The following is a 25555-nucleotide window of genomic DNA, read 5'->3' as shown; positions in this document are numbered from 1 at the left end:
AAAGATAATCCTAAACTAAATAGAAATAGCTCTGCATCAGGCTAAATCCCTTTAATGAGGGTCCCTGACTATATTGTTACGTCCTTGGGCTAGTGGTAACCTGGGGGTAACAACAAATGTGACACCCCACTCCAACTCCACCCAAGAAAGAGCCAAAACTCTGAGCAATTGCAAATGCTATGCAGCTGTTTATTGACTTCGGCAGTGAGCTATGCCAAAATAACTAACAAAAGGTCCCAAGCCCAACCTCAACAGAAAAAACAACAACATCATGTACACACATGGGAGGGAGGAGCGAGAAAAACCCACAACCATATCCTCTGGTGGGAGGAGTCACACATAAACACACCCACATGATCTTGGGTCATAACACTATGGTCCACTCTCCATCATGAATCGGCAACACTAATCCTGAGAGAAGTTGCAACCCCTCATTAATTAGCCAGTGGCTCTTCCCACTTGTTGAAACAGTAATTAAATACCAATTAATAACAATGTTCAATTTGTCATTCAAATATAATAATAATAATGAGTTAACAGTGGGAACATTAGAAAATGCCCCAATTCTGCAGATGTTTTAAATCAACAGGTTCTTTAACCTCACCAAACTCCACCCCTCCTCCTTACTACACTTGGTACATTCCCTTCCAGGAACTTTACCATAAAAGGAGTCCAAACGACCCAGGCGAAAGATTCGAAGCATTTTTGCCAGAATGTGAAGAGGCTTCAAAACAATTTGAAAGCCATCTCCACAGTGACATCTGCTGGCCGATATGGCTATCACTACATCTTGATAGTGCTTTTCTGTGAAACAATGACGCACACATCCTGCGCAATTCCAAACAAAGCTACTTATTATACCAGACAGTCAATAACTGTGATCAGCAGATGTTTTGGAGAAATTCTCTACGAAACAAGGAAAGAAAAATAATGAGACCGTTAAAGATCTGTGACTGTAGTGACCAGTGTGCTTCAATAGAATTTGTGCTGCTCACAATAAATCAGTTTATAAGTAAAACATACAGAGGAAAGACTGCAGTGTTCACTGTAAGAACCACACCAATTTACAGCTGTGGGCTGAGCTCTTGGGCTCCATCAGCTTTGTCTTTGCTCACAGCCCTGAAACTATGGATGTGTTTGGTTAAGTTTTCTGGGAATTCGTGCCATCAGGTTTGTTCTACACACTGTCGAGCAAAGCTAGAAGCTGGCATAGAGTTAGGTTCGATTTTTAATTAACTTAAATATCTATAGTTAAATGAAAACACTGTGTTTTTCTTCTTTATAAAAAGTTAACATTCATCACATTTTCATGGGGTAATTCTGACAGTCCATTTTACACACATATTTAAATCATCCTCTGCTGAACTTGAACTATATCTTGTAACACTGGCATGATGTTTTACTGCGAGTCTGGAGTTTTGGTCATAGTGAACCTGCAGTAACTCCCGTTGTTATTCGTTTTTTTAAAGATATTCACAATAAAAGCGGCAGTGAAAATGAAAGGAAAGGAAAAAACAATTGTTTATCACCGAGAGTGATATGAACATATCTATAACTTACCGGAATCAAAATGTCTGGGGCACCAACAGATATTTGGAGATGGAAGAGAACTGGATATCTGCTCGTCTCACAGCACTGAAATACTGGGTTGGTGTATCTGGGTCTGCCTTAGAGTGGTTCTCCTCATATCTCTATGAACGATACTTTTCTGTGGCGGTCTCTAAGTACAGGTCATCTTCCACGTCCCTGTCCTATGGTGTGCCACAAGGTTCTGTGCTGGGGCCCTTATTGTTTTTAATATATCTACTTCCTCTCCAGCATATTTTGAGCCCCTTTGAGGACATTTGCTACCACTGCTACGCAGACGACATCCAGCTATATATATCTTTTAAACCTGAAGATGTTTCTAAGCTGCAGATTCTAAATGTGTGCTTAGAAACCATTAAAGGTTGGATGGCTGACAACTTCCTCCAACTTAATGAAGAAAGGACTGAAGTCCTTGTATGTGCTCCAGACAGACATGTACCTAACATAATGAATGCTCTTGGTTCTCTTTCAACATGTGTGAAATCGTCTATTAGGAACCTCGGGGTAACCTTTGATTCTGCTCTTACCCTGGATGTCCACGTCAAATCTCTGGTTCGGTCATGCTTCTATCATTTAAGAAACATTTCTAAATTGAGCCCCATAGTGTCTCATACTGAACTGGAGATTGTTATTCATGCATTCATTTCATCACGATTGGACTACTGTAATTCACTGTTTACATGTCTACACAAAAACTCCCTTGAGCGTCTGCAGATTGTCCAAAACACTGCAGCAAGGCTTCTGACAAAAACATCTAAGTACTCTCATGTGACACCATTGCTTATACAGCTGCACTGGCTCCCCGTTGAATTCAGAGTCCATTTTAAGATTCTGGTTCTGACATTTAAGGCTCTTCAAGAACAAGCACCAGCGTACATCATCAAACTTTTACAGCCCTATGCCCCTAGTAGGTCCCTGAGGTCTTGTGATCAGGGCCTACTTGTTATTCAGTATACAAGACTGAAAACCAAGGGTTATAGAGCTTTTGCTACTGTGGCCGCCAGACTGTGGAACTCTCTTCCTCAGAACTTAAGATCTGCAGACTCAGTGATTACTTTTAAAAAACAGCTAAAAACACATCTTTTTAAAATTGCATTTTGTTAACTTTTGACTGTTTTTTTTTTTTTTTTTTACCTTGTAAAGCACTTTGTGATCTTTTATCTAGAAATGTGCTATATAAATAAAATTTTACTTACTTACTTACTTACTTACAGCTGCTATCCAGACTAGACGCCTTCTTTTGGTAACATCCCGTACATTAGCTGCCTCATGTTGCTTCCAGGTGGGGAAAAGATAAACCATTTTCAAACTTATTCCCTTGCCGGTCGTGCGATCTAACATTACAACCGACCGCACAGCAAGTACGAACCATAGCCGTTGTTATCCGTGTGCTTTTGCTTTCGCTAGCACTTTGTTTGGCCCAGAAACATGGCGCCTCAACCAAATAATCATGGCCACGCCCCCTCTCTTGACATCGCGCTCCAAAGCCCTAATCGTTGGGTCACTTCCGGTATTTCAGACAATCCCTTTCCGTCAAGAGCCACTTGTTAATTTGTTGCAGACTTGTTTTCAGAAACGTTATTTTTTTTATTGTTGATGTTGTAAATGTGATTTGCACTTCCCAGCCACAGTATTTAGCTACTCAGGTTAAACATGATATATATATATAGTTAGTTAGTTATGGCTATGGATTGAAAATACCCCCCCCCCCCCCCCCCACACACACACACACACACACCCCACCCCTAACGGCTGCACCTCTCAAAAATATTTGTCTGGCCTCTTATCTCACTTTTTTTAATTTCAAAAATTCAACAGAAAATTTCACAGACATATTTTTCTAAGTTTTTTAAGGTTGTGGTGTTAATTTTTAAGTAACATGAGCCCAGCGGCAGCAGCAATGCTAGGCTAACACTAACTAGCTAGCAAGATTATAAACCTGGTGCTAAACTAGGAAGCCACAAAATCAGTTTGAATAAGAGTAAACATTTACTCCCCAAGTCAGTGTATCAGGTAAAGATCCACAGCAATGACAACAATAATATTTGAGCTGAAGCTTCTCCAGACTGTTTTCCACCGCGTCTTTGTCGTGTCTTCGTCCACTTACCAACCAGTCGCCCTTGCTGAGCCTGGTTCTATTGAAGGTTTCTTCCTGTTAAAAGGGAGTTTTTCCTTCCCACTGTTGCCCAAGCGCTTACATGTGATTGTTGAGGTTTCCTGTTTGTTTTGGATTATTGTAGGATCTTTACCTTATAATATAAAGCGCCTTGAGGCAGTAGTTGAGTGTGAGTGTGGGCGATAGATTACAAATAAAAGTTTATTGGGGGTTTTCCCAGTATGACTCGGGGGTGTTGATTCACTTTAATTAACACAATCATCCTGTTGTAACTATGTTTCTGTAGGGCAGAGTACATCAATATGACGATCACTTATTAAATCATGTTTAAACTGTTTTGTGCTGGGAGCAGACAGTTTCTATGGGAATGGGGTTTTGGGGGGATAACAGGAGGAGATCAGATACAAAGTGTCATCTAAGAATGCAACTCTGCTTACTACGGATAATCACGTTTTCAGGGGTTTAATACATTTAACCAGATTTCTAGAGCTGCTCCATGCAAAGTGGGATGAACGCCGTCTCACCTAAGAAGATCAGGTTTTTCACAGAAAGTTTCCCAATTATATATAAAACTATTTTTTCTTTGTTTTTTCTTTAACCATTAACAATTCCTATTAGCAGACTGTAATACAAAGCTTCACAGTGGGTCTCTAACAAGGCTCAAACTCTGCTTTTCAACACTTGAGTGGCACAGGTGAAAAAGGAACTCAAACAGTGTCCTGGTGAAACAGGTGGAGGTTTTCTTGAGGCCTTGAAAACAAAGACAGCTGAGATATTTTCAGTCTCTATGTGTTTATTAGAGATGATACAATGTTGGTCTTTTTGACAGTTGTGCTAAACAAACAGAAAACAAGACAGAAACTTTCAACAGATCGCCATAGTAACTCTGGTGTCCATTTTCTTGTCCTATGACAGCTGTGAGTGGGGTAATGACAGCTGAGAAATCTGCAAGTCCACAGAATCCTCCACAGCATATGTTCACATTATTTTCATACTCAAACATGTCAGCGAGCCCTAATGCTCTGTAGTTGGGGGCACTGTCACTTTGCAGTAGACCAGGATAAGAACATTTCAAAGGATACAGGTGATCACTTGGAACTCATCCCTTTAAGGGACAAGCAGAGCTAAATCATGCCAGTGAGATGCTCCTCACGGTATAATAGAAAGACCAGGTTTTTCCTTTAATTTGTCAAATGTTGTGTGCATATACATTTTTCCCTTTTCTCCGACACGGCTACTCTTACAGAGATGCTTATGGCCGCCTCACAGTCAAACACAGCCCACACTGGTCCACAGCCATGCCTTGCTACCACACCGTGCCAGGATCAGCGTAACCAGTTTATCACTGCCAAAATGTAAAGAAGTGAAAAACACAAGTTAACATTACACTACCCAAAATAATACAGTTCCCACTCTCCCAGTTGGTTAAGTTCAGTTGACATCTCCAAACTGCCCTGAGGTCATCAGGGCTACGACGGCTTTGACACTCAAAAGACGAAGCCTGTGGTTTAAACTGAAGTTTGAAAGACAGCAGACTTATAGCAGCCTTTGATAATAATACATTTTAAAATTCTGTCACTTTTGGATCCTAAATCAGTAGAATTTAGGAGAGCATTTGAAGTTGACCATTTTCTTCATGCATTCTAGTCAGCTAGGATCTGAGAGCGTTCCAGCTTCAGTGTTGTCTGTTGATGTTGGGATGTACAAAGACGTGGCCAAAGTTTCCATCAGCAGCTACTGCAGAGAGACATCCCTGACCACAGACTAAATGACAGAACATAACACTGGCAGATATCCCCAAATATCCTTTTACAGCACATCAAATAGCTGAAAATTGAGTTCCAACAAAAAAACCTGTACTCATCAGTGTTTAGTGTTTCTTTACTTGCATAACATGGAGGCTGTATTTTCAAAAACTTATCTGCAGAGTTGGAAAACAGCTGAAAGTTGGAAAACTGCCATCCTTCAAACATCAGCTTTCCCTTGGCCTAAATAAATCAAGTGGAATAAAACTGCTCACTGTCAGGATGCTGGTGGCAGGCACAGCATGGACCAGAACTCTAAAAACATATTTACACCGACCTGTCATCAACTCAGCTCCTTTTCTGTCTGTGACTCTTGTTCACTGACTGGAGAGCTGAGGACAAACTGCTTCTGCCCCCAAACGTAACATATACAAGCCTTTGTAAAAAATAGACTGCTTTAAAATCATCTTTGTGTGGGGTGTGTGTCTGTGTGGTTGTGCGTGTTAGTCCCGTTTCCAGTCATAGACTTCACATGTGCGCACACTGAACTTCTCTCCTCATTAATGCCGTCTACCTGTTCTTTATGCTCTGGACCTGATGCCCCCCCACTTCTCTGGATCCACAGCCAGCGGGTACAGCATGAACCTCATTTGCAACACGGAGGCTAAAAGCTGTCTGGGAGGTGAAAGGTCAAGAGGAGGCGGTCTGCTGGAATCGTCTCAAGCAGTGACCAAAGCATTAAGATCAGATTGTACGGTCTTTTTCCACAGAGCACAGGCACTCTTAACATCTGCTCAAGCATTGTAACTTTGATAGTGTGTGTTGCTGCCGATTCCAGATCAGGTAGTCCAGTCTCGTCCGGAGCCAAATGTTGACTCGACCACAGACTCTAGTCCGAGCTGTTCTGCAGCGTGTCTGAGCCTCAGCTCCAGCTGGTGCTCTGGAGTTCTTGGCGGAGCCAGGAGGGCAACGGCTGACCCAACCGGCTCAACAAACGCAGGAGATCCATGTTGTGCTCACGGTAATACTCTGCTAGAAAGGCACGCGACTGCAAGCAAATGCACACAGAGACACACACACAGAGACATGCACACACAAACACACAGGGGTGAGATTCACAGCAAGTTTTCTCAAGTGTTGTTGTTGCAAGCATAAAACAAACATGGTGGACTGGCGTGCCAATATTACACACTTTGTTGTGATGTCGGGTTGGTGTTCAACAACAGAGGAACTTCTTTTTAATTCATTTCTGTGGCTGTGTCATTTCCTGAAGTAGTGTTTATGCTACTCTAAAAGGAGTGTGTAGATTTCGTGTGTGTCGATACCTATTTACACTGTGTTGTGCTGGAGACCTGAAATAGGTTAACTGACAGGTTTGAAGTTGTTCACACAGAGAGCAGACTACTGATGTCAGTGGAGAATCGTCAGACTGCTTTCAGCTGTGACTCAAATAACCGATCGCTATAACCAAAACATGCTGAAGAGCATCTCTGAACACATGAGAGAAAAGACCGTAACAGGTGCATCCCTGTCACAGACACCATCAGATTGGAGGCTAATGGTTTTGCTCAGTTCAGTTTTTGCTCTTCCAAACGTCAGCTTTTAACGGATTGCTTTTGCTACAGCTTAAAACCTAAAAGTTAAAAAGAGGTTATAGTACACAAGATTCATCCCCCCAAAGAGCTTGTGCTCATCAGAAAACGAGCAGGTGAAGCAATCACAGTGCACGCGTACCTCAGAACTCAACTCCGGGTACTTCCTGCCTTTACTCTTTCCCAGACATTTGGCCCGACCGCCCTCCACTCGCTGACACCAGAAGCCTTTGCTGTCATCATACCTGCAAAGACAACGCATGTTCTTTGACGCCACAGCAAACACGCCCCACATAGGCTGTACATTTTTACATGCTTCTGTGTAAGGCAAGTCCGAAAAGAAAGTGACTTTTATACATGTTTATACGCAGGAGTGTTACGAACATTAAAGCCTGGGTGTAGTTGAAGATGGGGGTGACACCAAGGAATCTCTGTATTCCCTCCATCACCAGTACTGGGTTGGACCGCAGCAGCGCCCCATCAACAATGTGCAGCTGAACACAATTATAGAGAAAGAGTGTCAGCAACGCCTGAGAGAACTACAACCATCGTCCAATGCATTCGCAGCTGCAGCGTGTGCTACCTGGCTGGCTTGGTAATGTTGCAGCCAGCGGTCCAGGTGGAGAGCATATGCCCCAGGGTTAAGGCAGTGTCTCTGAAGGGCCAGCAGATCCCTGGGGGCTGAGGCGCCCGCTGTAACTACTTCATGGAAAGTGTGGTTAAGGGCTACAGGGTCCTGATGAGCCCTCTGGTGCTGTAGTTAACGAAACACACACAAACACTAAAGAGGGTTTGAAATGCTATGAAAAAGCCTTTGCAGCCTCACTGTGAGCGTTCTCACCTGGTACCAGGAGTAGGCTCTGTCAGCCGGGTTAATGAGCACTGCCAGGATCTTGGCCCTGGGGAGCAGGGCCGCAGCTCTTTTAGGGGCTACTTCTGTGTCAAAGTAGTTGGCGCTCTTTTCAAACATGAAGTCTGTGCTGACATTGGAAGGGAATGGGAAGAAGTCCATGTACCTGAGGAGGACACACACGCACACCATTACACAACTGTACTGAGGTGAAATGTGTTTTTTTAAAAGAAATATTTTTAAATGAGCAGCTTTTACAGTTTTGTGTTGCTTCTTAATATAAAAGTGTCCAATTTATAAGACAACACAACGTCTTTGTGTGGAATCGGGTTTCCTGCTCTTGTTTGCTGTTTTAGCTGTTTGGTGGTTGTTGAAATAGTTTTTGTGTTTAACCCGAGATTCTGCCGTTTGAATTTTTGAATCAGTAAATCGATTATTGAACCCAACTCCTAGTGTTTGGGGCTGTACCCTGTAGGTTTTTATTGTTAGACAGTAACATTACTTATTAACCCTTTAAGACCTACCATAGAACCAAGTCCACCAGAGCTTATATTATATGTTTACATGCTGTGGAGCCATTTTTGGGAGCATTTCAAGTTGCTATACATCAATACAACCATTATAGCCCAGATTTTAATAATATGTCTGCATTAAGTGCATAGTAATTACATAAATTGCAAAAAAATGCAATAAACTACAAAAAATTTTAAAATTTTAACATATATTTCTAGTTAGAGAAATTTAAGAGGCTTATCCCTCAAAACTGTAAATACAAAAAAGTTGCACAAAATAGTTTCCCACCACAGGAAATTTATTTTGAGTGTCTTCATAGTTTTATTTTTGAAATACACCAATTTTTATACACTGCAGGAAAAACGAAAATAAATATTATAATGCAAATTTGCAAAAAAGCAGCATATGCATCAAAATAAACTATTTCCAGCAGTGCAATATGAGTCCTAAGCATCCCAGAAACCACACAGAAAGTCATAAAGTCAAAGATAACTTTTAAAAACACCAGTATAGGCTCATGAGGCCCTGATGGTAAAAAAACTACTTTTCTGCGAAAATGATGTCACTTCCTGTTTCGGGCAGGTCATGGCGGACATGCAATAGGAAGTGTTACAAACAGCTGATCGGATCGGCAGAGCGTGTTTCTGGAATATTATGTTTTTGTTGCTGCAAGTGCTTTTTATGCAGTTTTTGCAAAGCTGTATGTGGAAGGAAACTGTGACCGAGGACAAGCTGATGGCATAAGATGTAAGTACAACTCCTCCGGTTTCATATGCAAAAAAAATTATTGCGCTAGCTCACGTGGTTGCAGAGCTACCGGGATTTAAAAATAGTTACGCAAAACAGAGCGTGCTGCTCTGACCGGCTTTAAAGGGTTAAGAAAAGTGTTCTGTGTAATAATTACTTTGAGTAACGACACAACTGATCGCAACAAGGAAAAAGCTCCAACATGAGCAAACATTTGACCACTCAGCATGTAATTAATTTGCATGAATGTCTTTGACATGCTGACTCAAAGCAATTCCCATCACTAGTGTCATTCTGAGTTTGATGGCAACAACGTGTCTTCAGAAGCTGGACAGTGTATCAACGCCTCTTCTTTTAACTACAGTCTATAAAGGTGACTGAAGGAGAGCAGTTACTGGGCTTCAGAGAGACGAATGTTGTTGTGTTCTTTTGGTTTAATCTGGCTCCAAATGTTTTTCTTAAATGTGAGCAGCTGTCTCAGTCCTCCTCTTCCTCCAGCTCTGAACTGAGCTGGGTTGCTCTCGCCCAGTGTTCTGTACTGTGATTTATTAACCATCAAAATACACAAAGGACTTTGCAAATGACTCTTCTGAGTTATTGGCTGAAATCATGCCTAAATATAATAAAGCTCTAATGATTAGAGATCTTAACGTACATGCGCGCTGGCTCGACAGCATTAACTGACTCGCTAACTTCATGCAGTGGTTGTCCGGACCCACAGAAGAACGTGAACACAGACTGGGGCTCATTTTATCTCACGATGTTTCTGTTTCAAACTGTTTTCAGATCACACGCCTGTGTTCTTTGTTGTTGTTTTTTCTCTGCTGACTTTGATCAGAACTTTGGAGCTCAGCTTCTAGTTTTATTCCACCTGCCAAACGATATCAGAGTCAGTGTCTCCATTCAAAGCCAGACGGTCTAAAACGAATCCCAGCTGGATTCTTTCATTCTTTCTGTTTTAGGCACATTTGTTCTTGTTGTTTTTAACACTAGCCTTTTCCTCAAGGGTGCTTCCTAAAAGCTTTAAAACAACCTGGCCCGGATCCCACTGTGTTATCCAACTTTGGGTCCATTTCCAATCTTTCTTTTCTTTCAAAAATTCTCTAGATAGATGTTTATAGCAAATTGAAGGCCCTTTAAATAAAAAATAAAATAAATTAAATAAAAAAACCAAACATCCTTGGCTTGTTTTAGTCTGGTTTTAAGTCTCTTCATGGAGCAGAATCAGTCCTGCTGACGGGCCACTGCTCACTGTTGGTCCACAACAGTGATGGCTAAGACGGGTCTCTTACCGGGACCATGTCACCTATGAAGAAGACCACTGCCGGACCGCCACATGTCCCCTCCATGACATTCTACCCCAACTCCCGTGCCGACTGCACCATCACATGGACCCCACCCCACAGAAGACGCAAACCAGGCTGCCCCCGTACACCATGGCGGAGGACTTTCATTGATGATTTACGGGCCTGGGATGAGGCCGAAGCAACCGCTGCTGATCGATTACGCTGGCAGAGATCTGCCACCCAATGCGGAGGACCGAACTCTAAGTGTGTTTGGTCCTGGTGGGCACAGTATCTAAGGCCTCCAGTCACAAACCTGGGTTTTATGATGGACGGTTAGATTGGACAGTCAAATAACTGCAGTGGTGAAATCCAGCTTCTTTCAGATGAAACAAGTGATAGAAAAACTGTTGAAAGATCACTTTGAAACAGTAATCCATGCCTTTATCACAACTCTGGATTGGATTACCGCCACTCTCTATATGTTGGTGTTAGCCAGTCCTTCCTGCCTCGTCTTCAGCTGGTGCAAAAGTATGACTTAACTGGAAAACAGCAAATTACTTCTGTTTTACACTCACTACACTAGCTGCCCGCCCATTTTAGGGTTTATTTTCAAATTCTTTTATTTCTTTCCTCTGAGATGTGTCTTGCCCATCTCAGAACTGCTGCACTTGCACCGTCCTTCCCGATTGCTCTTGGATGTGCCGAGGGCACAAGGCTTTTGCCGTAGCAGCTCCCATTAGACAGGCCTCTGCACTGTCCAATTTTAAGATCCACCGCCTCTGTTTGTTGCCCGATCTCGTTTGCACATCATCAGGATGGGAGCGAATGTTCCCCCAATAATAAACCAAAGGGTCCCTCTCCTCGTAAGTCTGGGGAATATATCCAGGTTTTCCGAAAAGAATTTCAATTTTGGATTGATCCGACTTCAGAACAGTTTTCCATTTCCCCATCCATCCATCTTCTTCTGCTTATGTGGGGCAACAAACTAACAAAGCTGCTGTTAAAGACCAAACAGGGAAAGTCACACTAAAATGAAAATGGACAGCAGATTATTTTAAAAAAAGTAACGTGGGACATTTACGCATTTAAGCACACAAGTCATGGCAGCGCCGCACAGATGCAGACCTGCTGTGCTCTCCTATTGCTCTGTACACAGTGAACAGGGTGTGTGTGTGTTTTTACCAGTCAATCCCATTGTGATAGTTCGCGCCACTGAAGAACTGGATCTCCTCAAAGGTGGTCGGACTGGGGAAGGAGCTGGTGATTGCTGGGTGGATGCTCAGGAATGAATGAAGTGCTGTAGTACCTTTGAGCAAACAAGACAATAGAGATTGAAAATGTGACGTCATTCAAGGGTAAAACTGCAAAGAATTCTGGGAACTCGTGGTAAGAGGTACTAGCGCACGCAGGCTTTCAATTGAAATCAGTTACACAGCGATAAAAAGAAACAAAAAATGTCAAGAAGCTGTTGTATTATTAACTGCAATAGCCGGTCACATGACAGCCACGGGAAGCCGACGGGTAAAGAGATCGTTTTTTTTATCGGATTACGTCGTTGAAGAGAAATTGTGCGAGCCATGTTTCCAAAGTAACAAAGAGGCGACGGATGGCCTGGATTACAGCCATTCAAAGACCAAATATAACGTCCCAGAACATCCAGCTCACAGGTTAGTCTGCTCCAAGCATTTCCAGAAAGGAAATGTTGTAGTTAATACGTCATTTTTCTTAACATAATTGGTGATATAGGTTACAAGCAAGTCTGGCGCTGAACAGAAATTGTGGCGCTATGCTCCTTTGTTTATTGTGCATAAATAGTGAATTGTCCTGACACAATATTGTGTTTCGCTTCTGTTATTACCATGGTACATTGACAAAAACATATACTTTTATTCACAGGATAAAACAGGTTTTTTGTATCACTAATTGCCCAGTACGATTACAGCACACAATATTATTGTCACTGCTACATTTCTGTGATGCGAACCAGAAATTATTTCCACTACTAATTAATTACCGTTGAGCTCAAAGGTCCTATTAATAAACGGTTAACGAATGTGTATTTATGAAGACGATTTGTGAGACTGGTAAACTTATGATACGTACGATGGTCTTTCGTTCTACACGGTGCATTTCAAGCTCCTGTACCCATCCGTCGGTAAACTGTACCTGGGCTTGTTGCAGTGACCTGAAGTTACTAAACTTCATGAGTGTATGCACTCACTCCAAGAACCGTATGATTATAAATATGAGCGTGGTGAAAGTTGGGCAGCACGCTAACGTATTTTGTCCCTCTGTGTGCTCGTAAGGGTCTAACCCTTTCACTCCTTTGATTTTTTCCTCGTATCTTTTCTTTAACTTTTCATCAAGTCTGTCTTTGTACGGACCGGCATTGTTCTCCTTCGTTTTGTACATTTTTTTTTTACATACAAACTTTTTTGGGGGACAAAGAAAAAGCAAGAAGGTATTGGAACCGGAGAATGAACGTTTTGCGGTGCTGCAAATGCTTGCATTTGATGCGGTACTTGGATTGTTTTGGATTGGATTGAGTTCCCGGCATGCAATGCGCGAAAGTCACGTGGTCTGTCAATCTCTATTAAAATAATGAATACAGAGAATTAAATAAGACAGATGAGAGGAATCTATACCTGTTTTTTGTGGTCCAATGATGAGAAACTTTGGCAACCTGTCACAGGTCTTCTCTTTAGACCAGATATCTTTGTGTCTCTTATCATGGCAAGGGTTCTGAAAACAGAAAACATCCACACAGTGTGTCATCGTCCACAACGGGTGAAAGTTGCATTTACATTTTACATTACAGATATTATACACGTTACATTTTTAAATAAATAAAAAAGGACATGAATGGTTTTGTTTATCGTTTCATCACAAACTCCCACATCACCCAAATCTTGAAGTAGGCATTTCCAAATTGTACAAAAGATGGGGAAAAGGTAGGTAAGGTAGATTTTTAATGTAATACTTAAACTTTTAAGATTAGAAATCATGAATGAATTTAAATTTTACATATTACACACCGTAGTCAGGGAAAAAATGATCAGGTTATTAGCAAAGGTGCAATTAATGTGTATTTACAAAAACCCCACAAACCCCTAAACTAGATGCTTTAACTATAATTGTACATTCACTGTTTTTCCTGACATCAAACTCCTTGTGCATAGATGTACTGCACTCATCATGAATCTGGCACTTGTGCCTTTTTTACCTACTAACGTAAAAGAAAATGCATGAAGACTTTTTCATTTCTAAAATAAAACGATACAATAAAATGTATGTAAAACAATAAAATAATATAATAACAATAAAAACACTCTTTGTTGTGAAGCTGTCTTTTAACTGTTGCTTTATTTAATGATTAGTGGTTAGGTGACTGTGTATACGGTGAAGTGAAAACAGAAACTGGATTTTGTTCATAGAAAAAAAAAGCCCCAAGTTTTAAAAATAACCACATGAATCAACCCACCTGCCAGAGCGGGTCTCTCTCATCAGGAAAGAGTTGGAAATACCTCTCGGCTAGCTGGACTGGTGGTAACGTTTGCAGCCTGAGGTTGGTCCAGCACTGGACAAACTTCACCAAAGACTCAAACGTATACAGACCCAGACGATCGTTGCCATAGTTAGACAGATGGGTCATGAAGATACTGATCTGGATTGAGAAAGTTAAAAACATGTTATAACATCCTAAGCTTTTATTTTTATTTCATTTTTCATTTTGTGTGTGTGTGTGTTCACCTTTTATTACATGTTAGAATTTTATGTTACTTAAATTAAAGTATTCAATAATTTCATTATAGTTGAATAATGACAATAAAGAAAGAAAGAAAGCTGACAAACTTTGCCAACTTTAAAATTTACTTTTTCCCTCGAATTTCAAATTTTGATGAAGATGTTTGACATTGGGAATTTACTACCACACACTGCATGTTATATCCACTAAATTTCTCCATTATCCGCTTATTCTCGTGTCTTAACCATCTTGTTTATTTTGTTAATATCATTAATCTTTCTCATCCTGTTTTGTCTTAGTAGAATTGAAGAAAAAACCTTAAGTAAATGATAAGCAATGGTTTAGTCTGCAACTTCTTAGTTAGAGCTTGGTGCTTGTTTTTTGGGAGCCATTTTTGTTGGGGGGGGGGGGGGGTGTCACTGCCAAGAAGCTTACACATCTACTCAATCTTCTTTTCCCTGTTCTGGACTAACACGCATCTGTTGCTTAATTGTTTTGTTCTATCATTTAAGGCGAGTGTGCACAATGTCTGTGCTGTAGGAATCAGATCAGTCAGCACTTAAACTTTCTAAGCTGGAATGTTAAAGGTTTAAATCATCCAGTCAAGACAGCGAAAGCTTTCTTCCATATCATTAAGCACCGTAACAGTGATGTGGCTTTCCTGCAGGAGACCCACATCAGGGGGTTTTACAATGCCGTCTCTTTTCACGGTGGAGGGGCCAGTGCTTTTCCAGGTTAGAGGACAAGGGATTTCTATACTGATCAGCTCAGTATTTCTATACTGAGGGATTTCTATACTGATCAGCCAGAGCACTCCCTGTGAGGCAGTCCAATGTTGTAGCAGGCAAACAATAAACATTAAATCTGCTTTCAGGGTTTAAACTGAACCTCAATAAAAGCTTTTCCTCTTAAGTAGTAAAGCAAGTTTGTTAGACTTCACTAACTTGCCCTTAAGGGTTAAAAAAAAAAAAATACCAAAAACCCCTTAAAAAAACAACAACAAACAAACAAACACACAAGAATTTGATTACACTGCTAAACCAATTGAAGCGATCCTTCAACCACTGGACACCATTTTCTAAGGACGTTATTAAAAATGACTATTTTACCAGGATTTTTAAATGTATTTATTTATTTTTATACCTCTTCCAGGCTCTACACATTTTTATTTCTAAGATTTTTTTCCCAATGTGTTGCATTCTGTTTCGTCACCTCACACATGGTAAACACCCAAGACCAATCTTCAAAAACCTAAAACTGAAGGGGGGGCTTGCACTTCAACAATTTTTGTTTTTATTATTGGGCCCCTAACATAAGATGTCTGGTGTTTTTGTATTTCTACCTCACTCAGAGTGGCTATCCTGACTGGGCGACTATGGAACTACACAGCAACAACAGTACATCTTTTCTGGCTGTGCTTGGTTCTCCACTTTCATCTCTGTGGTGAAACACTCATTGGAAATATGGGGAAAGTTTAGGAAATACTTTAACCTCGACCTTTAAGTTGAGGTGAGATTTAAACTCGTCTGAGATTTTTAGCATATGCACTTACGGTATCAATTTGAACCTGCTACATCACCTTGGTCTTTAGTTATTGCAACTAAGTTTCAGAAAACTTGACCTCTGATCTTCACCTTGAGGTCAAGGTCACTAAGAAGGGGGGGAAGTGACACCCACTCTTAGTGGGCGGGGTAGAAAGAGTGGGGTAAAAATGACAACACTTAATTTTACAGGGTAAGTCCATCTGAAGCCTTTTGCGTGTCCAAGTTGCATAAAAACTAGATGGTAGAAAATGTGAACATTTACAATGATTGCTGTCAAAAACATTTTCATGTTAAAAACAGTTTTACATGCTTTAGTTTACAGTACTGTGAAACTGTCTCCGTTTGTTTTTTGAAATTTAAAATGATTGAAACTGGTTTGATGGACCATTTTTCAAAAAATATACATCTTGAAAACTATTTGAAAAATGAATCTGAAATTTCACAGCACTCATTATAGATGTCCAAACTTTGGACTCTAAAATTTGTATGCAAATTGGAGGTCGAGCAGGACATTTTCTAAAACTTGACTGAAGATGGAACGACCTTTGTGTAAAGCCAGGCCAAATCTTCAGACACTCAAGTCTCATGTAAAGTTGACACGTGTGAAACATGAGTGCAAGACAGTCTCAAGCCAACAGCTGTAGTGTGCATGGAGGTTTTCTTACAGGGTTTAGGAGGACGGTGAGGAAGAGCTCTCCCCCTCTGATGCTCTTGTCCAGCTCTTTTGAACCTCCTGGGTATTCATTATAGAAGATTGTATGGGTGAATAGACCACAAGTTTGTCTGGGCAATACCTGAAACGAACAAACAGGGCATTAAATATTGGGGATATATACATAATTTCCTTAGGGATTAATAAAGTATTCTGATTGGTCAATCATCTAGGTAAGGAAACCCCAAAAGTTGATTCTGTTCCTTTGTGTTCTCAGCATCATGTGTTTTTACCGGGAGACTTTTTCACTTATCCAAGTGTAGCCACAGCTGCTCGTTTCACATAAATGGCCGACTGCAAGCAATGGAGGTCATTTATAAGAGATGTCTCCACCCTCAATAACAGGACCAACCTCAACACTGACCAAGTATGTCTTGCTCTTGTAATTTTGTCTTATCTATATTTCAAATATAGGAATTAGAGCAGGGCGATATGGCCAAAAATATTTATCACGATATATATTTGAAAATTTGCGATAACGATATAACTGACGATATAATTGATGCGAGACAAAATACAACTCCACAACTTTACTAGCGCAAAAAAACACCATCCATTTATTTTCACTTAAACAAGAAGCTGTTTTTTTATGTGCATTAAACCTATATAAAATTTTACAGTGCAAATGCAAATTCCTTGCTGAAAGTTTAACCAAAAGGCATTTCCAGTAGAACTGGGCTCACACATCCTGAGCATAACCATGTATAATATCCACTGCATTAGGGGTGGGCGATATAAACGATATACGATAGAAACGATATAAATTTGGACAACGATAGAGATTTTGACTATACCGCTCTATCGCGATAGCGCATGTTGATGATGTCATCAAGCTGAGCCTGTTTTGGTCGAAAGCATCGCAGCGGCTACAACCATTATCATCTGCAAATTATGGTGGGCGACAGTCATAGCAAAGAGATGAAGCACTTTTGAAATATGGGGAAAGCCAAAAACTGCGCTTCCTCCACTTCCGTAACATTGATTCATTAATGTTGAATTCTCTGCAGCTGCTCTGTTCCCATGTTGTTGTAGTATATTAATAACTAACCTCGTATTGTGGATAGATTATCTCAGTTGTTCTCCTGACTGAAGTTTGGCCCGTGTATAGCATCCTGCTATGCGATTGCATTTGTCCCTGACCACCAGAATCCGTCACGTTAACTTTTATCGAGTGGAAAAAAGTTGCCGTTCATCCTCCAGCTTCACTGTGCTAATGTTATGCTAACATAGCTGTGTCGCTAGCGATCACGTAGCACAGCATTATATACCAGGTAGTCCAACTTCAGTAACCCTGCAAACGCCACTGCTGTTTAGTTTTCTGTCTTTATTTATGTTGGAAGTGGTAGCAGAGCTGTACGTTTTAATTTTTTCAGAAATCTCTCAGTCAGAACATGCTATATCATGCTTAGTTAACTACCGAAACTAGCGAGCTAACTTCTAACTCCGTTAAATGTAATACATTCTGTTTTCATGGATGCCTGGATGTTAAACTTCATAGTTACACCTGGTAAAGCAGCAATGCCGATCGTTTTATTAAAGATGAAAGAATTTAGACAGTTTTTAACTCTCAGTGATGCTGCAGTGTTCGTTTGACTTTGGGACCTGAAGTGGAGGAAGTTTAGGACCCAGATTACTCCCAGATTTGCGAGCACCTTAGTCCGACAAACACGGCAATAACGACGGCCCGCTTGTATGTTCTACAAAAAAAGAGTGCTTTGGTGGGTATCTGACGGACACCAAACCAGTTCCACATCACTGAAGTTGCAGCATTTTTACAAACCAATTCTGGTTCATATGTTTCACTCAACAATCTGCTTTCCCCCTTCTCATTCGCCGTTGCTGCCATGCTTTTTCGCCATGTGCGTATGAAAACAAAGGCACTGCGCATGCGCGTTTTACCCATATTCTATCGCTATATTTCATTTTCTTATCGTTGCCTAACATTGTACCGGTATTACCGTGAACGGTATAATATGGCCCAGCCCTAATAGGAATGTCGGGTTTGGAGGAGTCAAGGAGGCCATTTATGTGAAAAGAGAAAAACCATCTGTGAACCAAAGAGGGGGCCTAAGGGTACATCTTTCTCCATCTAACAATGGTTTGATTGGAGCCTTTCCCCAGCTCTCTGTGAATGGTACTGATGGATCATATGAAACTGTCATGAAAAGAAGCATTTTCATAATTATAAAACAATCATGAATTATGAAACTAAGTGAAAAGCCCATTGTAAGGCAATGATGGTAGTCTTGTGACAGTACTTACCTGCAGTAAGCCGAGGCTGAAAGTGCCACTTAGTCACAAATGAAACTTTCTAGCTATTGACTTTGAAAATCTGTTTCAGTGTAATCAGCGGCAAATTGTTATTAGTTACCATTAAGCCAGCAAAAAACCTCTTGCCAACACTCAGAGCCTTAAGAAATACTACAGACTTCACTGATACAACATTCAAAATATAACATCTTAACAGATAGCTTGTCCTTTTTTAACACAAATCTTCAAAAGTTCACATCATCTTGGCTGAAAGATGTGTTTGTGTGAAGAAAATTACATGTGTTATTAAAGAACAAAGACTGACCTGGATGCCATTGTGGATGAAGCCACGTCGATATCGAGCTGGCCTTAGATGAGGGTATTCTTCTGTACTGGTCACCTTGATTCCCCACACGGATTTCCAGGCTTCGTATAGCTGGCTGTGAACTGGATAAACCCCAGAGTGGTGTGGAGCTACTGCATAGCCCATATCTATTGGGATGCCATGCTCCTGGAGAGAGAATGGTACAATAAGAATAAGGGGTAGCTGTAGCTCAGGAGGTGGAGCTACTGATCGGAAGGTTGGTGGTTCGATCCCTGGCTCACCCAGTCTTAGGAATGTCTTAGGAATGCAGGATCTCTATAGACATCACTGCATGAGGAAGACGCAGCGGATCCTCTGATCCCAGCCACAGACTTTTCACACTCCTGCCGCCCGGCAGGCGGTGCAGAAGCATTCAGACCCACACTAGCCGACACAGAGACTGTTTCCAGCCACAAGCCATCAGGCTTCTGAACTGTGGATATTCTGCACTCACCATTACACTACTGTACACTGTCACTGTAACCGCTTTAAATCCTCACTGCAGTTTTGCACAAACTGTAAATACCAAACAATTGTTTCAAATTTTCTTAATATTTAAAAATAATAAAATACTAAAGTATTATTTTATTATTATTATTGTCCTTCTTTAATATACCAGTACACTTTCCATGTACATGTAAAGCTGAGGGACACAAGCCTAAGAATTTTATTACAGGTAAATGTTGTTAAACTGTTTATTTGTATATGACAATAAAACTTGAAAAGCCACTCCCCGACTCTCGCTCTGGCTCACGCTTTATGTTCTTTTCTTCCGAGTATATTTCACTTGCTGTTCATTAATAAAGTCTTGTTAGAAAACCTAGTCTTGTGCCTCCATCTGAAGTTGCATTCGGGTCCACTTTCACGCTCGGGGCATCCTTAGCAGCAACATGTTACGGCAGCATCGGCCAAACCAGTTATTAGGTTTAGGGAGCATCCATCCATTCGCTTCTGCTTATCCTTTTCAGGGTCGCGGGGGGCGCTGGAGCCTATCCCAGCTGTCATAGGGCGAGAGGCGGGGTACACCCTGGACAGGTCGCCAGTCTGTCGCAGGGCCAACACACAGGGACAGACAACCATTCGCACTCACATTCATTCGCACATTCACACCTAGTGACAATTTGGATTATCCAATTAACCTATCCCCACAAACCTCATGTCTTTGGACAGTGGGAGGAAGCCGGAGTACCCGGAGGGAACCCACGCAAACACGGGGAGAACATGCAAACTCCACACAGAAAGACCCCGGCCTGATGGTGGAATTGAACTCAGGACCTTCTTGCTGTGCGGCAACAGTGCTAACCACCGTGCTGCCGGTTTAGGTTTAGGGTTCTCAATTTTAAAGAAAATCAACTGTCTCTAAAATGATTACTACTTATTACATCAGACAATAGCACGTCTATTTAAATGTTTTTTTTCCACATTTTTAAAAGTTGAGTACATTTACAATCAATGAACTATAGCACTTAAGTTCATTTTTCCTGGACAAAGACAGAATCAACCAGGATCTTGCAGCATGTGACATTAGAGACGGCTCACGTGTCTGACGTAAAGTAAATGAGTCACACTGTCCGATACTATCTGTATAAACCTGTGGATGCATCCTCATATCTACATGCAGGATGTTGCTTCTCTAATCAAAGCAGCTGTCAAAATTATGTACAGGTGAACATGTTTATAGTTTTGACTGGTACCATCTAACTGGTAAGAACATTTACAAAATGCATTTAGAAAAGTCACTTGACATGCATCACAAATACTGCTACATCATGTAAAACTATACGTGACCACTGCTGCAGTGAAGAATATTCACTGAAATGTGAAGTGACATGTCAAAATGACAGAACAGTGTCAGTGTAACCGAGCAGAGTCCTTCTCACAGCCTCTAAGGATAGCTGTTATGGTGACTGCTCTCTTTACGGCAGTTAAAAACACAAGAAGGAATAAACTAAGTTAAAACAGGAAGTGATGCACCTGCGGAATTGTTTTCAAAACTGCAGCATCTCCCTCTCTGTAATCTGCTGTATTTTTGTTTTATTGCAGGAAATCAAGCTTCCTCACTGTCTGGGGCAAATACCTCAGAAACCTCCCACTGATATTGTGAGACCGCCCAGTGTAATGATGTTGCCCACCTGAGCAAAGACCTTGTTGAGTCTCATCTGCTCAGCCAGAACGCTGACATTGTGGAAGAGGTGAGGCTGCATGTGGCTCCACATGTGAGGAAACCACCAGAAGTCCATCCTGTGTTGCAGCAGCATGTCATCTCCCTGATCCTCTTCATCAGTGCCTGAACACAAACAAGCAGGCGCACACACAGAATAATTAACACAAGGCTCGCAAAATTTCAAAATCCCTGGTAGCCCTTCGGGCACGGACTCTTCAGTTTTTGGTAGCCCAAAAATAAATTTAAGTAGCCAGAATAAAAAAAAGAGAGCATTTTTTTATGTTTTGTTTCCTGTTTTGTTTCCATTACAATATTATACATTAAAGTATAATATTGTAATGGAAACAAAAATTAATCAAAAAAAAAAATTTAAAAAAAATTAAAAAACAAAACAAAAGTTGAAAAACAAATTACAACATGTATAAAAATTACAATCATCAAATCAAATACTTGGTTCCAATTGAACAGAAATTTCTATGAACTTGTAAGAACTGTAGAACATGAATCAGTCTGTGTCAGATCCTGAATTTGAAATTTCCACTGAAGTCACAGGTAAGAGGCAAGTGGAACCAAGATCGAGGCCGTTTGCTTTTTGAAGTTTGCAAAGACTGCTACATTGTGCCAGTGGTAGTTCACTCTTTGCAACATAGTAGCTGTTCTAAACTGATTTTCAGGTTTATTTTTAGTTTGTTATTTGCAATTGGTGTTTGTTCTGGGAAAGATACTGCAGACTGAGCAATAATGCATTTCTTGCATTTCTCATGGGTTCTAATGGGGGCCTTTCTTAAAATGACTGGTCCCAGTAACAAAGGCGCTTGTCGACTCAGAAATTGAATGAAACTCACAACACACCTGGCAGAACATCATATTATTTAGCTCGTTGCAGCCACAGAAATTATTTTGTCCATGAAACCATAAAGCTAACTTTCTTTTTGCCTTATAGTCTGATTTGCCATAACTTTTCTGTTTTGTGGTAAGCTTTTCTTTGGCTGTCACTTCTTCACCCTGACCTGTCTTATTTGGCTCAGCAGAACTAAAATACCAGCTTAAATCCTGCTGCTTTTACACGGGCACTTGCATAACGGTCAGCGATTCTCTGCGCGATCAACCTCTCACATGTTTAAGCTGCGGGAGATTTCACTGGTCATGTTTGCATAGTAAGCTAACGATTGATAAGATGATGTCAGAGGAATTGGTGCGCAAATCATCATCACTCACCAATCAGTGCTGTCGCTCTCTATACACAGTTCGCGCGATTGCAAAGTGAAAGCAAAAAACAAGCAAATTCAAACGCGATTTCAATATGTCACATATTGACAGTGGCTCACTGATGCCAATGACATAATTACTCAGCTACACTTTCGAAAGAATGCAAAAGCACTGACATATATTTTCCTATGACAGCCCGACGGGCAGGGCTGAGATAGATTTTGGTAGCCCGACTGGAAAAATCGCTAGCCCCGTGACGTCGGGCTAGCGATTTTGCGAGCCCTGTAATATGACCTGATCTGCACCGAATTCACTTTTATCTAGGAAGAGAAAGTGTATGAGATGAGCTTGCCCTGAAACCCAGAATAAACAATTAATGTTTGAGTCAGTGCCAGTGCCCCCCTCTGACCACCAAATTCTCAAAGTTTAAGACATTTCACATTCACAGGAAAGGGACTGAATGAAAAATGAATGAAAGCATCCAATCAGTGCTGCTGATCGCGCAGCAGCGACGCTAACAAAGGAAACTGCATCTGTTTTAACCTGCACAGATCAAAACTATACTTGGTCATGTTTCGAGCAGCAAGCTGCACTGATGAAATTATATCAGTTTTTACACATGAACGTTAGGTCAGGATACAGTGGGTAAAATAAGTAACATATCACCAATTTTCTGCGTGAATATATTTTAAAAGCTGCTATTGACATGAAATTCTCAACAGATGTACATGCATGCAATCCACACATGCAAGCTTTAGTTCTTTACACAGATTTTTAACTGGATTCAGGTCAGGCCTGGCCATTATTGCAGCTTTATTTTCGTTTCCTTGGCTGTGTGTTTGGGATCACTGCCCTGCTGAAACGTCCATCTTCGTTTCATCTTCATCATCTGGGCAGATGGCAGCGGATTGTATCTGTACATTTTTCCTATTCATCCTTCCTTCAATTATATGAAGCACATCAGTGCCGTATGCTGACAAACAGCCCCACACCACGAGGTTCCCACCTCCAAACCTCACTGTAGGCATGGTGTTTGTGGGGTGATATGTAGTGCCTTTTGACCCCCGTATCCAAGACAATCTCAAACTATATTTTCACAATATTTCACAGGCTTGTGTAAATGTTTTTCAGCAAACTGTAAACACGCCTCAACATGCCTTTTCTTCAGCATCAGAGTTGTGTATGGTGAGCGTGCATACAGGCCATGGTGGTGCATTATTGTTTTCTTGGAAATAATTGTACAGGCTGCTTCCAGGTCTCTCTCCACAAGTGGTCATCAACTTTTTCAGCTACTGTGATTTTCCACGCCTGTCACGCCTCCCTTTCTTCATGTGTTGAATACTTCTTCCTTTCTCATTATTACAGATAATTTATGGACCATCTATGGTTTCATTTCTTCTGGATTGGACACGTTGTTACCGACATCTGGTAAAAAAGGTTCACGTCAATAGCACTGCGGCAGGTCTCTGGCCTGCTGCAGTGAGCTCATGAGACGGTGTCGGGCTGGCAGTGGGGACAGGTGTTTATGAGGGGACTAATGACTCCCTCTCTTTATATAGTAACGGAGGAGACCGGCGAGGAGTGTGCACTGTGGAGGAAACTGCAGGAAGAGTTCGCTCCAGGCTTCAAGTTGTGCCGAAATAAAAAAGAGAGCTTGTGATCAAAATAAAGCAACAAAAACCACGTCGAATACGCACAGTGTCGGTCCAGTCTTTCTACGAGCAGCGTTAGAAATATTTTTACTTGTGTTGACATGTTGAATACTTTAACCGCTGTATGTTCCACATTTGTACTTTTCCACATGTAGCACAGCAGGAAATGAACGACCTTCTGAATATCTGAGGGGTCACTACACCAGCACAGAACACAAGCTTACATTTTCACCTGCATGTTTGAATAGAGCAGTCTAAAGCAGTTCATGGCTGTTGTGAATGTAGAAAAACAGAAAGATTATGCATACCTGTGTGATAGAACTTTCCCGAAAACCCCAAGTTAAAGGTGAAATTTGGGACCAGTGCTCGCAGTTTGTTTTGTGTGTTGAGCAATGCCTGTAAAAGGACGACACATTTTAACCGTTGCTAATTACAAAAATCAAGCCTTGCTAACAGAATCTAACCTGAAGGATGAGATTTGACAAAGAGCAGAAATGCCACACAATGGGTGAAACACAGGTCCATCCTCGTAATATGAAATAATCAGTCAAACATTTATCCAACCTACCACCTGCAATTACATTAGATTCAAGAATTCCAGTTAGTTACAAATAAATAAAACCTAAAGAGGCAGTGAAAGGTGGAAACATTTCAAACTACTGCATATCTCCTTGTTTCTGCAGGTCAAGCTTTAATGAGCTTTAGAAAAAGGGTTTAAAAGATCAAAATTATTCAAAAATCAATCACTCAAAGATGGTGGCAGCTTTAAATATATTATCCGGGATTGGCTTCCTCATTTTTCCATTAAATAGTCAGCAATGAATCAAACGTTAGGATTCAAAAACACCACTGAAAATTTGTCTGAAATGTGATCTAGACTTGATTGGTTTCAGTTTTTTAGTAACAATTTTAACATTTTAGTAGTACACTCACACTTCTGTTTAATTCGTTTTCTGTTTGACATTTATTCAGCTGTGTGAAAACCCCGGAGGAACCCTCCCAAGGGATTAATAAAGTTTTATTTAATCTAATCTAATAACTTTAATCTCAGCTAAACCGATTTACTCACGAACAACTAAAGCACTGAAAAAGGCCAAACAATAACATGTTTAAGTTATTTGACGTTTACACAGCTACATTCTCGCCTGAAAATATGTTAAAAGTTTATTTTGCGACCCAGAAAGAGTAATAAGAGTAATATTAAAACTAAGTAGCTGCAGTAATAGTAGCCATTGTTGGAAACTGGAATTGGCTGGGCCAATCTGGGATATGCTTTTTCAATTTTGTTGTCCGGGTGGAAAATCGGGAGAAATTGGGGAGAATGATGGCTCCGGGAGATTTTCGGGAGGGGCGCTGAAATTCGGGATTCTCCCGGAAAAATCGGGAGGTTTGGCATGTATGTCCTAGCATAGCCTGTAACGTTATTATGACACATTTTATGAGTGAACTTGACTTTAAGTGACTTACAGGTTTCTTTGA

The 25555-nt window shown here is 40.9% G+C and overlaps 1 protein-coding gene and 1 long non-coding RNA gene across 2 annotated transcripts in view; one reads left to right on the top strand and one right to left on the bottom strand.

Moving 5' to 3' along the window:
• Positions 1-4478: 4478 nt before the first annotated feature.
• Positions 4479-25555, bottom strand: part of ndst2a (N-deacetylase/N-sulfotransferase (heparan glucosaminyl) 2a) — a 32411-nt gene continuing 11334 nt past the window's right edge. The window contains exons 4-15 of the mRNA XM_085182779.1: positions 24385-24472; positions 21184-21338; positions 19013-19198; positions 16391-16519; positions 13918-14100; positions 13082-13178; positions 11619-11742; positions 7882-8056; positions 7624-7794; positions 7425-7534; positions 7183-7285; positions 4479-6496 (exon numbers count right to left, since the gene is read on the bottom strand). Of these exons, the coding sequence (XP_085038905.1) occupies positions 6371-6496; positions 7183-7285; positions 7425-7534; positions 7624-7794; positions 7882-8056; positions 11619-11742; positions 13082-13178; positions 13918-14100; positions 16391-16519; positions 19013-19198; positions 21184-21338; positions 24385-24472 (1647 nt within the window). The 3' untranslated portion in view covers positions 4479-6370. The remainder of the gene's footprint in view (positions 6497-7182; positions 7286-7424; positions 7535-7623; positions 7795-7881; positions 8057-11618; positions 11743-13081; positions 13179-13917; positions 14101-16390; positions 16520-19012; positions 19199-21183; positions 21339-24384; positions 24473-25555) is intronic.
• Positions 14179-15849, top strand: LOC146504792 (uncharacterized). The gene is made up of 2 exons (XR_014877585.1): positions 14179-14951; positions 14991-15849. It is a non-coding gene; the product is annotated as an uncharacterized LOC146504792 (long non-coding RNA).

Source organism: Neolamprologus multifasciatus, chromosome 13 (assembly GCF_963576455.1).
Source record: "Neolamprologus multifasciatus chromosome 13, fNeoMul1.2, whole genome shotgun sequence".
Lineage (NCBI taxonomy): Eukaryota > Metazoa > Chordata > Actinopteri > Cichliformes > Cichlidae > Neolamprologus > Neolamprologus multifasciatus.
This window is presented reverse-complemented; position numbering and strand designations above follow the sequence as displayed.